The sequence below is a fragment of the Zootermopsis nevadensis genome, unplaced genomic scaffold (genome assembly GCF_977971745.1).
Source record: "Zootermopsis nevadensis isolate Lab colony 2312 unplaced genomic scaffold, Znev_1.0 Znev_ptg000061l, whole genome shotgun sequence".
NCBI classification, from domain to species: domain Eukaryota; kingdom Metazoa; phylum Arthropoda; class Insecta; order Blattodea; family Termopsidae; genus Zootermopsis; species Zootermopsis nevadensis.
The window spans coordinates 7,799,945-7,813,372 of NW_028259192.1; the positions used below are offsets into that span (position 1 = coordinate 7,799,945).

General features: G+C 37.9%; 1 protein-coding gene across 18 annotated transcripts in view; it reads right to left on the reverse strand.

Moving 5' to 3' along the window:
* The window catches only part of LOC110836754 (uncharacterized), a 296,171-nt gene extending 294,655 nt beyond the window's left edge, over positions 1-1,516 (reverse strand). For 13 of the 18 annotated variants that reach the window (XR_015532656.1, XR_015532660.1, XR_015532659.1 and 10 more), the window contains exon 1: positions 1,159-1,510. Coding sequence is in view for 11 of the 18 variants with exons in the window: in XM_087340718.1 (XP_087196844.1) it covers positions 1,159-1,318 (160 nt within the window). In the remaining 7 variants the exon portion in view is untranslated. Of the gene's footprint in view, positions 1-1,158 lie in introns of all 18 variants that reach the window. The other 5 variants (XR_015532655.1, XR_015532654.1, XM_087340712.1 and 2 more) reach the window with 2 other exon arrangements.
* Positions 1,517-13,428: the final 11,912 nt, after the last annotated feature.

Here is a 13,428-nt window from a genome sequence, read left to right on the forward strand (position 1 = left end):
CCTTTTAGTAAATAAACACAGAATACTACTTCATAGTACCAAACACGGTAGAGCGAGCCACGCTTCCTGCATAGCGTACGAACTCAGGTGCGGCGAGCAAGACTGAAAATGTTTTGGAGCTGTAACGCAATAAACTTGTACTGTGGAGGAAGCCGGATCGAATCCCCGCTGGGCTACCAAATATCCTGACTGGTATCACACTTATTATTTTAGACTCAATATGCGTAATCTTATAAAATACGACAAGATATTCACAAAAGACTTTCATTTCAAACATGCTTTTTTTGTTCCATGTCTGGCAGTGTATGAAACATATTCAACGTACACCTGGTTCAGAACAGCTGACTTCGGCTTATACGCGTTTGTAAATCCAAGCAGAAATCGTTACGGGTCCAGTTTTACTGCATATGGTCGCTGATTGCATGTAATTTCCGTCTTCATTGGTTTATTGTTAGGCATTCATGGAGGAGTTTCGAAATTTGCAAATTTTATGTGAAAATACAGGTTAACATTTATTTACAAGCACATACGACGACTCAGTTTTGAAATTTCATCAGGTTACATCATGTTGCGAGCCTACGTCTTTGGACTAACCAGGAAGTATCACAATGCCATTGATTTTGGGCTGCGATAAGAGACTGAGAACCACTCAAATCATGAAAATTACACTTTCGATTGCTAAATAAAACAAATCAGTTCCAAAAATCAGAATATTTCCTCTTCCACATGATTTTAAGTGATCCAGCGTAACAAGCATAACCCTCAGGCACAAATTCTGGGAATAAAAAGCAGTAAATCCACATAAAACAAATACCAACGAAGTACAGTGGACTAAAACCAAATTCCAATATGAAAGAGGGAAAATCATCAAACTCACGTTCCAAAAGTATTCGGTTTGAATCCCGGCCGGAGACGTCACGTTTGTCATAATTCCCTATGTCTTTCGTTCCCGACCATGCCTAACGCTCAACAGGCATTTTTTGCATATCCGTTGTGCACAATGAAATACATGAAGGTGATAAGAGAATGTATAAAAATATCGACCGCTTGATGAAATGCACAGAAACCAGCAGAGGCCTTTAAACCTGCTAATAGTTCAAGTCACTGTGGATGACATTCTGTACGGAACTCAACTGCATTTAAGTAACCTGAACGTACCGTTACCCACATGATCCCCATCTCTGTCTTGCTGCTGTAGAAGGGCCTGCTGCAGCTGAGTCGGTTGTTGGAATCCATATGCTGGAAGCCAGTGATTACTCCCTGCAATATCCATCCTTTCTGACAGTGCAATCTCCTCCATAACTGCACTCAATAGCATTTACACACATGTGAAAACCACCAAACAATAAGTAAACACACTAATTACTCGTCTCCACTATGGAAATTCCTGACGTTTCTCCCACTTCATGGCAGCCGATTAACTGTAATAACACCAACCCTACAGCATTAACACCACGACACTACACATCCAACAGCGACATTCTCTCTGCCCGCCCGTCACTTCAACCAAGGCAGATGATACGAGCACCAATTACAGTTCTCCGTTAACTCACGTGACACCGTGGCGTTCAATGGTATTACTTTGTTTCTTACTGCCGAAGTTTCCGGTTTCTCAAAGACAATGTTACCTGAGGTTACAAACTCCCTGCTGCAATGATTGATTAATGGTAAGAAGAAAGGGCGAAATAACTTTTACTGAATACAAACTAAGTGCTGGAGAAAATTGCATGTGTCTACTGTGGTTCTTTTGTTTCACTGCTGTTCAAGATATATCGGTTAGATATGTGTCCGTCGTTTTAAAATGCAACTGAAAATAAACTTCAGCAGAGATTTTAGAATCTCACAGAGGCGATTTTAAGATGACTATCTTCTGGGAAGTTTGCTCCATGCAGTCTCGTAGACCTTCACCGACGATCCACAGGTGCTTGCAGCCTTAATCATGAGGGCAAGAGGTGATGGAGGCCACAGTCACATCTGAAATGTCGATAAACTTCCACTAAATGACGCAACATCTCAATTTCCGTAATCCTTCAAAATCATATCAAATATTTTGTGGCTTGCCAAGAAGCTAGTAACGTTACCACAGAAAAAGAATGATGAACACCAAAGAACCCGAACGTGGCGCAAAGATAGTAAATTCTGAGAATCGATTCCCGGCCGTCAAACTCATAGTCAGTCACTATACCGACTGAGATACCAAAAGTAAGCGAACTATGAACTTCGTGCGACTGCTCTGCACAAAACACAGTCTTAAAGACGTTTCAAAGCCAACACCACTCCCATCTCTGGAGCTGGTTTATCGACAGCAGGGAACTGAATAAGCTGAAACTGTAAGATGACACCCCCATCACTGGACTCGCCCCCCTCCTGGCTAGCAACCAGTGGGAGGTTAAAACACTCTGCTTTCAAGTCTTGCACAGGAAGAAGCCGTACGGATCTTAATGATGACGGACAACTTACGACCATGGACAAGAGTTGGAAAAAGTAAAATATCATGGATATCGCAACCTGGAATGTTCAAGGCATTGCCCATAAAGAGGAACAATTAGACGAGATTTTAAAGTCAAAGAACATATCGATCGCAGTAATTTCAGAAACAAAAAGGAAACTTTAAGGATCCAAAGAAACCAAAAATTATATTCAGCTTTATTCTGGAGTGAAGAGAGAAGTTACAGCAAAGGCAGGGATAATGATTATGATAAACAAAAGACTCTGGAATGGAATGAAAGAATAATTCAATTAAGATTAAAATTATCTAGATGGTACCTGACAGTAATAGTTGCATATGGCCCTGTTAAAGGCGAAGAAGAAGAAAGTAATATATTCTATCAAAATTTTAGGAAAATAGACAGGTATATAGGAACACACGGAGAGCAAACCTGCAATAGAAATGGTGTAAGATTAATTGATTTCACGGTTTATAATCAGTTGAATATAAAGAACACATTTTTTTGAACACAAGGATGTCCATAAATTCACATGGTCGGCTAGAAACCAAAAATCAATCATAGATTATACAATAGGCAACGCAAAATTTTCAGATCTGGTCCTAGACTGTAGAGTTTTCAGAAGAGCCGAAATAGAATCAGACCTTCATTTACTGACGAGCCCAATCCGTACACCGTCTAGATGTTCAAAAAGTTAAAGCAAAAGCAAGGTTAAAAGTACAAACATAACATATAAAGTAAGCCTTTTAAGAGATCCAAGTATAGCGTGGCTTTACCAACAGCGCCTCAACAAAATACTTGAACAAACGTCAGATGGTGGAAACATCGAAGAGGAATGGCAGTGCCTTCAAAATATATTAAAACAAGCAGCAACAGAAAGCCTAGGTACTAAAGCTAAGTGGATTAGAAAAAAAGGGTTAAGATCATGGGATGGACATATCAAACAAATAATTGAAGAGAAAAGAAAAGCATACACTACATTTTTGGCAACCAAAAAAGAAGGGGATAAAACAGAATACCATCGAAAACGAGCAATAGCCAAAAGAGAAGTCCGAAAGTTCCACAGAAAGGATTGGGAAAGTTTTGTGTCATATTTAGAAAATGACATAACAAGATCACAACCCAAAACCTTCAAAATTCTAAACCAACTGGGTAAAGAAACAAAAGAAGGAATTCGAATTAACTGCATTTCACAACAAACATAAAAAAACCGTGGCGTAACAGCCCTCTGAGAACCAAAGCCGAGACTAGCTGGCTGCTGGCCTTACGTTCACATGCCTCAGCAGAGGTGAACGATCATCCAACCAGATATAGGGTGACGTGTGGTCAGCACGACGAACCCCCAGCCATTGCTAGCTTTCCTGACCGGATTACGCTACTCATTGTAGCTCCCCAATTTCCTCACGATGCTGGGTTGGCACCGGTCCCATACACTGGTCGAAAGCTCATGAGAAAATTTCATCTCCCCCGAGACTCGAACCAGCGCGCATTCCGTATCGCCGGTCCGAAGCATGATGCCTCAGACCGCGCGGGTACGGCGCGGGACTCACATCAAACATGGTTAAATTATTTTCAGGAACTATGGACCCAAGACACAGATGATCTCCAAATACAATATTCTAATAATAATGAAACAGAGGATATCACAATGGATTAACTATTGTCAGTAATTCAAAATCTGAAAAGCAATAAAGCACCAGGAGAGGATTCTATAAACCAGGAGTTGTTTAAATTTGCTACGCCATTGTTCCTTCAACGATTTCTTAAATTTCTCAACAAAATTTGGAACGGGGAAGAAACACCTGAAAGATGGTCGAAATCCATTGTAATCCCAATTTACAAGAAAGGAAACCGTAAAGACTGTAAAAACTACAGAGGCATAAGCCTATTAAACACAGGTTATAAAATATACGTCAATCTTATCAAGAATAAACTTCGTAAACAGTATTCTGACAAAATTGGGGAAGAGCAGAATGGTTTCCGAAAGGGACGATCCTGTTGTGATGGTTATTTCACATTAAAAATTCTAATAGAGAAACAGAGGGAATTTAATACGGAAACCCACATTGCCTTCGTTGATTTCAAAAAGGCATTAGATAAAGTTAATAGATCTAAATTATTAGAGATTCTAGCACAAGATAATATCCCACAGCAAATCATTTCTAATATATACAAATCCACCAAAATATCAATCAAAATTGAAGATACTTTAATAGACTGAAGACCATTCAATACTGGCATTCGACAAGGTTGTGGCTTATCACCTCTGCTTATTATAATATATGTGAATGCACTCATCAAGGAATGGAAACAAACACCTCATAGCAGTATACCAATAAATAGAAATCTGCAAATCGATGTTTTACTTTTCGTGGATGATCTGGCATTATTGGCGCCTTCAGAAGATGACTTACAACGCTCAGTTCATAATCTAGATGAAATTAGTAGACGATATAATATGGAAATTTCATCTGAAAAAACAAAAATCATGGCATTCTGCGGTAAAGAACCCATCCGAAGCAAAATATGTCTAGACAACAAAATTCTGGAAAGGGTGAATGAATTTAATTATTTGGGATATAATTTATCCTTTAAAGACGGAAGGGATATTTCACAAAAATTAATAAATACACTAAAACAATGGGTATTATCAATAATGTCTTCAACCTCTCACATGTTCAGAAACATACCCACTTATGCCTCTACAACATTCTCGCGAGACCTGTCCTCTCATATGGAAATGAAACTTGGACTTTAAAAATACAGGATATTAGCAGAGTAACGGCTTGCGAAATGAGATTCATGACAAGAACTGCGGGTTACACCAAACTTGACCACATGAGAAATGAGGACATTATGACTGAACTTCAGATGGAACCTGTAATGAACTACATTTGGCAATATCAACAAAATTTGACGAATCATGTGAATAGAATGACCAACAGTAGATTCCCGAAGGCAATTTTGAAATACCGCCCTGCTGGGTAAAGATCCCTCGGCCGACCTCAGAAGAGATGGACGGAAAATACAAGACCGTAACTGGCCTCGTGGCCTAATACGGGAAAGGATGATGATATTCTGATTAACAAGTCCCATGAAAATTTAATTATTTGTACGAACATAATCGGGGTTGGACAGACCTACGCACATGGACATAATACTATAAGCGTACCTTTCCGATGTCTAAGAGTCAATTCTTGCTACTATACAATAAATACAGCACTGTTGTTCGCAACTTTAGGAGTTCTTTCGGGGTTTGTTCTCTTAAGAATAAATTTCCCAAGCAAAGAAATGGCAAAGTTTGGTGCAAAGCCTTTTTGTAACACTGCCAGTGTCTAATACCAGCACCAACGATCAAAATTTAAAAACAAATTACAGCAAACCCTGCTTTAAGGAACTGCTCCCCATTTTTTAAAAAATAAAGATGATATGTTAATAAATTCTTTCCTCCTCTGAAATTGCAATTTTGCTACACATTGCCCTGCTTCCGGAAGTGTCAAAGGTTCACGGGTAAACTGTCAAGGTCAAGTCGTACACACATATCATTGCCTAAAACACTGCCTCGCGTAACATAAACTTTTCATAGGTGAGTGCACAGTCGAAGTTATATCTTATAAAGATACTCCCTCATGCTGTCAGACCGATGAGACAACAGTAGCGCGATGTGTTATTTCGGAAGGATCAGAAAAAGCGATCGACGGCCGGGGTGTCCTTATGACTAGCAGAACGTTAAGTCTTAGATTACGGGGACTATTCGTAAAATGAATTATATTCGAAGAAATATTGGCCATGAACGAGGAAGACTGCAAAAAGATTCCAATATAAACAGGTGTTTGGGAACGGCAACATTCAATGTGCCCACGTGTACCTACAAATATACACTGCTGCCATCTGTTGCAAGTCCTACCACTCTCGAAATCCATAACGTGTTGTAGATGGCGTTTGTGAAAGAACGAATAGGTAATGTTTCCATATTTCTTACTTATTCCATGGTGCCTAGTTCTTCCCGAGAAGGCAACATTTGAAGGAACACAAAGGTTCATTACCGCATTTGATAGAGACCGCCACTAGTGCATATCCTGAGCCAGATGAATCCAGTTCATGCCACCCTATCTTACGTATTTGTCTAAGATCAACTTTAGTATTAACCTCCCACCCACATCTGGGTCTTCCTAGTGATCTCTTTCCTTCTGGTTTGCCTATCAAAACCTTATGTGCATTCCTCTTTAGTCCCATGCGAGCTGCCATGCCCCTGCACATCTCATCCTGCTTGACTTCATTACCCTAATTATATTTGGCAAGGAGTACAACCAGTGTACCTCCTCATACAACTTTCTCTAGCCTCCTAGTATTTCACTCCTAGAAACCCTCCATCTACGTTCTTTCTTGGTGTCACACCCATGCAAAATTACAGTTTTGTGTATTTTGAACATTAGGTTTTTATACAGCAGTCAAAAAGTTCTGAACTGAATGGTAGCAAGGATCACCGAAATTTAATCTACTCTTAATTTTCTCATTAAATAAATTCTGATTTGTTAATATCTGAACTTGCCACATTTTCAAAGAATCCATTAACTATCTTTGTGTTACGATTTTGCCCTACAGTCTGGTGACGAGACAACATGACTTAGTTTTCTCTGTGCTTACTTCTAGACCAACCTACTTACTAGCATCAATTGGAACTTCTGTGTTTTTCTTTACGGCGCTTGTATTATCCCGCAATAGATTTACATCATCAGCACAGAGCAGAAGCTGATGTGTCCCATTTAATTTCAGTCCCACCTAGTTTTCTTGGACCTTCCTAATTGCATATTCTAAAGGAAATTTGAAAAACAATGGTGATAAAACTTCTCCTTGTTTTAGACCATTTTGAATAGGAAACATGTCGGACAATTGTTTATCTACATGAACTATACTATAGGTTTTGTTTAAACACATTTTAATAAGCCTAACAAGTTTCATGGTTATACCAAACTCAATTAGAATATTGTTGATTTTTTAAAGTGGTAATTCCTTCACTGCAGATATAACAGTTATACTACCATATTTAGGCCTTTTAGAATTAAAGTAAGGGCATCTTTATTGTGATGCAAACATAATCACATCCTTACTGTTATCAAATCCATTTGAAGATGAGTTTGACATTATACACACCCCACCACTTGCAATCCAGTATATGGAAAATGTGGGGTGGTATTCCAACAAGACAGGGTTTAGAATAAATGGTTCTTGAAGCACAAACAAGCCCAACCTTAAGTCTGTCAATGGGTGTGAGCAGAATGTGGGCAACATTTCCTTGGCCCAGTACTGCAACCAGCTACACATTCAAGTTAGCAGCAATGTCTGCCTCACTCTGCAATCCATTGTACCAGCCGACATCAATAAGCTTCTTACCTTTAACCCCAGTTCTTGGTCCTCATCTGCGCCATATGCCTGCCAACAATGTGACAGTCACTTCTCGTACATACATTTAAATTACACATATAGGGTAAATACATAAAGGAACTGCAGTTAAACATATAATGTATTGACTGATTTGCTTCAAAACAATAAGAAAATGCCTTTTCTAACAACAGCAATTTTCAAAATTGACAAATATAATATAATCCAAATATAACCTAACTAACTAACTAGATGGCTTACCGAACCTGAAGGTTCATCACCAAATTAACCAAAGCCCTCCACCGGACCCTGTCCTGGGCCAACAAAATCCAGTTTCCTTCAACTCCTATCTCCCATAGATCCCGCCTGAGATTATCCTCCCATCTACGTCTAGGTCTCCCCAGCGGTCTCTTCCCTTCAGGTTTCCCAACCAGTACCCGGTGCACACCTCTTTTCCCCATCCATGCGTGCTACATGCCCAGCCCATCTCATTCTTCTCGACTTAATCACCCTCACAGTACTGGGGGAGTAGTACAGATTTTTAAGCTCATCATTAAACTGTACAAACTAAACTTAAAAAAATTATCTTTCTTAAACTGTTCACTCACTGAGCACTTCAAGGTCTGTCCGGGATATATTTTAATTTGGTAAATACGGAAAGAAACAGCCCCATCAATTTGAGCCCAACAGTTGTGTCAGTGGTATCTGTCTCATTTGATGAGCCTACCAAAATCCTACTCCAACCCTGAAGATGGAGGCAGCATGCTGCTCTGAAAGAGCATAAGTGGCATAATATTGCACAGTGCAACAACACTAAATGAAAATGTAGTGGCTTTAACATATCCTTTATGTAGAACACTGCAATTTCCTTGAAATTGGTTTTATGGCTCCTACTTTTGCGTCTTAAAGTGAATCAGAGTGTAACTTTATTAAGTGTGGACACAGCTTACTGCCCAGCATGATTAAAGTCATGCTGTTCTTCCAACCATACACGAGTGATCATTTTATGCACAAACAAACAATTTCAGTCAAACCAGTCACATTTTTTCACTGGACCCTTCAACTGCAAGAGATGAACGCTTGAAGGGGGCTATAGTGACATCAGAAAACTTTTCTGAGTTGGTTCTGACTTGGAATTAAGGAAACCCAGATGCAATGGAAAGTACTTACAGCAACATTCCAATATGCAAATAGACAGAAACAGGATTCTGTTGTATTACAAGAAGAATGAAAAAAATCCAACATGACTGTTATTTACCACAAAAAAATTCAGATTAATTTTCATACTGTTATCAAAATGAAGGAACGCTTAAGGGACAAATTGTGGTACTGTTTACATATAGTCATATTTTTTGAAAATGTGCCTCAAGTTGTTTTAGTTGCTAAGTTAATTAGAAAAAGAAAATAAATTCAATGGGACATGGGAATAAGAACAGGTAATTGTATACCATTCACAAGAAAAAAATAGGAAAGAAAACGGTGAACTGTTTGTTAAGGTGACATAATTCAAGGCAGAAGAGAGAGAAAAAGTAACAGCTGGATAAATTGGGGGGGGGGGGGGGCATCATTAAGCTAGCAAGACAGAAGGTAACAAATTTTTATGGAAACAATGAATTAAAGGACAACAATCCCTTGAAGGTTAAAGGGAATGCAATTTATGGGACAGGAGAAAGAATTGACAAAATAAATTCCACTAAAATGAGAACCATTCAGACTGTGGAGAAAAGGAGTTAACATGAATTCAAGTTGATGAGAAGATGAACTACGTTATGTTTCTTCTGAAGTGTAAATAACGTCAACTTTTAAAAAAAGATTAAGAAAAAACAGATTTTCTAGGAAATGATACAAGACAGAGAAGAAGAAAAAACCACTTTAAATCCTAACAGTCCCCAAATTCCACAAAGTAATATTGATGTAAATAAATGGCAAAGCTGCCCTCTTTCTTAAGTAATCTTCATCAATTGTGTCATGGCTTACATTCTGCCCAGCTTGCCATGAATTGCAATAAAACACTGCTAAATCATAAATCCCAGAATTTAAGCCTGTCCAGCAGCCCTGTTGTACAGGGTTTAAACCCCTCTTCCAGAATGACATACAAGAGTCTTAAAACGTTGCATACCGTGCAGCATATTGATATATAAAATCATGCATACAAACAAATCTGTTTACATACAAAGTGTTATTTAATGTGTAAACAATTTCGTTGGTATGCATGATTTTATATATGACATACATGAGGTTAATCACCACACGACGATGTATGGAGGATGGAGGTACAGCACCACACAATTCTAAATTTGGAACTAGGTGGATGAGTGATCAGTTTTATGCTCTGGCCAGTAGGGAAAGAGCATAGCTACTGAACCATTTCATAGAGGGCTAAATGAACTCCAGGGTCAGCGTGGATGTGATGACAAAAGGAAAATTCTCTGCCTCTGCTAGGAGTCAAACCATGGTCTTTAGAGTAGTATGAATGTCAGACCGTCAGCACAAATAAAATGATCTAGAAATTCTTTAAATATTGTTAAAGGATTTGATTCTTTTAAAAACTGTGTCTGTAAGTTAATATCACATCATAGGCTAGGCAAGATGAAGTTGCGTGTCAGTCCCATGGGTTCAGGCAATTCTGAAAGGTTAATCTGCGGCCATTTCAGCATATGAAACCATTACTGCCAGCCATGACTTTGAGATATTATCACACTACGTACTGATAAGCCACTATTTATCTTAACTAGCAAGCTTAAATCATGCTTGTAATGGTATACTCTTTGGGGTACATTGATGTTTGAATGATAACCAAGGCCACTGTTACGTGATGATTTGTCACATCATTTTGTTGAACTACATGTTTAGTAATGACAGGTAATTCATGCACTCATGCTGCAACCAGGATAATCGAAATGCGAGTGACCAGGTCTGGTTCCCCATAGGGCAAACCTCTTAGAGCAGTTGCCAGGGAGTAGGCTCCAACAAAGCAAGCATGCTGGGGAAGGACCTGGGCATTAAAGCCACACTGTAGTTTTGATATCATACATAAATTATCATTGCAGCTTCCTGGTTACAACACAAAATGCACTGACCTGAAACAAAATGTACTGTATCAGTAAAATCTATCTCAATGAATAAATAGTCATATTCCCTTTTTACTCTAAATTTATAAATCTCCTGTTTATTACCTGCACTTGATTTATAAACCAGACCTACATCCACTTCTCACTTGTTTCCAGGCAATTCATGCACTGCGCAGACAAGACGCTTCACAGTTTTCTGGGCTGTCTGCTGTTACTGACTTTCTGTTATTGGTTGTTGGATCGCAAGTTATAACATCTGGTCTTTAACAGTTCAGCTGTGAAAAACTTCCTTCTAGGTGCTGCTTCATCAATCTCAGAAAAGTAAAAGATTTAGGGTGTATATTACTTTATAATTATATATAATTGGGATGTGATGTGTTAAGTTGCTCCACATATCACCATACCATAAGTATGTAATTATTCAAAAAATACACAATTAAAAAACTATTTCAATTCACAAATTTGGCACATTGCAGCATTGTGTACAAGTGTGTGAAAACAACAAGGCAATTAATTACATAACTAGGTCTACACCATTTGTGGCAGTTTTTCTCTCTGCTGTGTAGAGAAATATTATTTTTGGCAATTTTTTAAACCTTTGTTTTGTCAATAAAATCAACTAGAAGACATACACCAAAATATGTGTCAATGTTAACATTTATAATTTATACTGAAGGCAAAGGTTCTTCAACAAGTACAAGAAGTAATAAAAGGTTGATTTATAAGTTTACTCTGTATGGAAAATATAGAAACACAGGCCTAGTGCTTTGAGTCCCCCACAACACCACTGACTCCATTGCACATAAAAGGACATCTTGACTTTAATAACCTTTATTGGGTCAATACTGGTAAATACATACAGCTCTAAATCATAATGGAATGTTGTACAGAGCAATGAATAAAACTGCACTATCATAACTCCTAAAAATGACTCTCATTAAGCAGAGTTCAATTGGTGAGGGAATAATGACAAGTGGTGACTCGAATGATGAGAGAGGCACTTCATCCACATATACGTAAGAAAAGCATCAGTATCAAACAAACTTCACCAAAGTATTTTTATCAAATGAACAAGAGACTGCAGTACGAATTCAAAGTAACTGATAACCTATAATAATCGTACTTGAAGCAACTAATTTATTGCAAATCTGAATCAAAACAAGGAACATTACAATAAACAAGCCATGACACACCAACAGTCGCTGTAGGAGGGCATTTGAAATCAAATTTCTTACTTAATTTAAACCTATTCATTCCAAACACAAAAATTAACCCTTCCAGTCTAAATTATTCTCAGCACAGAGTAAAACGTATCAATAAATAACGCAAATTACAAAATCACAGATGCCGAAGTGCTTCTCCTGCCATCTAGGCACTACATCGGAATAACACAAGGTTGTAAAGGTGCAGGTAGATGGACATGCTATATTACACACAACGAAGAATACCACGGGTATTAGATTTATATCATGTGCATAGGACATATTGTTTTATTCACCACTAGATTTAATGCGTTGGGGGGGGGGGGGATTTTTCCCTGCTTTGGATTTTGATTTTTGCATAAAACATTTCACTCTAAGATATGAACTGCCAAGCAAGAACTATTATCAGAATATTTGTTTTCAGGCAAAGAAGTCAGAAACTCAGAGAACAAACAGATGGAATGAGTCCAACAATGAGGAATGCTCATTTTATAATCCTTCTAAGGGGCCTTCTATACATCTCCATTGCTTGGACTCTTGTTTGCATTTGCTGCAGTTAATTATAAAATTTTGACAGTCACTTCATTAATTTCCCTTTCTGCTTCCCTCATCCTAACTTCATAAACGTTTTTAACAATATCCAAGCTCTGACATCCAATGTGTCTCTATATCAGTCAAAGAACTAAATCTTAAGGTTACCTAACTACATGATTTGGGTCCAGAACAATATAAACATTTTCAAGGCTAAATAATGTCACAAATCATTCATTCCCTTCCCTAATATTTGAATATCATTGATTGCTTGCCTGACTGCTTTAAATTTGGTTCAACTCCAGATAATGTATGGAACTATAAGTGAGCTCTTTACCTAAATACCAGGTCCAGTAATAACCCACCACTGAAACAACACTATAGAAAATATTGCAAAATTGTTTCTAAAGTCATTAAAGAAGCTAAATGCGTGCATTACAATAAATTGATAGTAGAGGCTGAAAATAAAGTAAAAACTGTTTGGAAAATTGTAAAAAGGGAAACTGGCAAACAATCTAGAGACATTGAAAGCCCACCAATAATGATAAATAATAATAGAGTAAATAGTCCTAAACTTATAGCTAACTATTTTAATACCTACTTTCTAACGATTGTAGAAAGAATGAACAGCAGTGATACCATAACCCCAAAACCCGAAGGTGCAATGAAGTTCTTGGCCAAGGCAATTCCTAATTCATTTGGGAATATTAATCTTATTCTTACCACACCAAATTATATTAAAAGTATAATAAATTCTCTCAAGTCAAAACATTCATGTAGTTATGTCAGAATTTT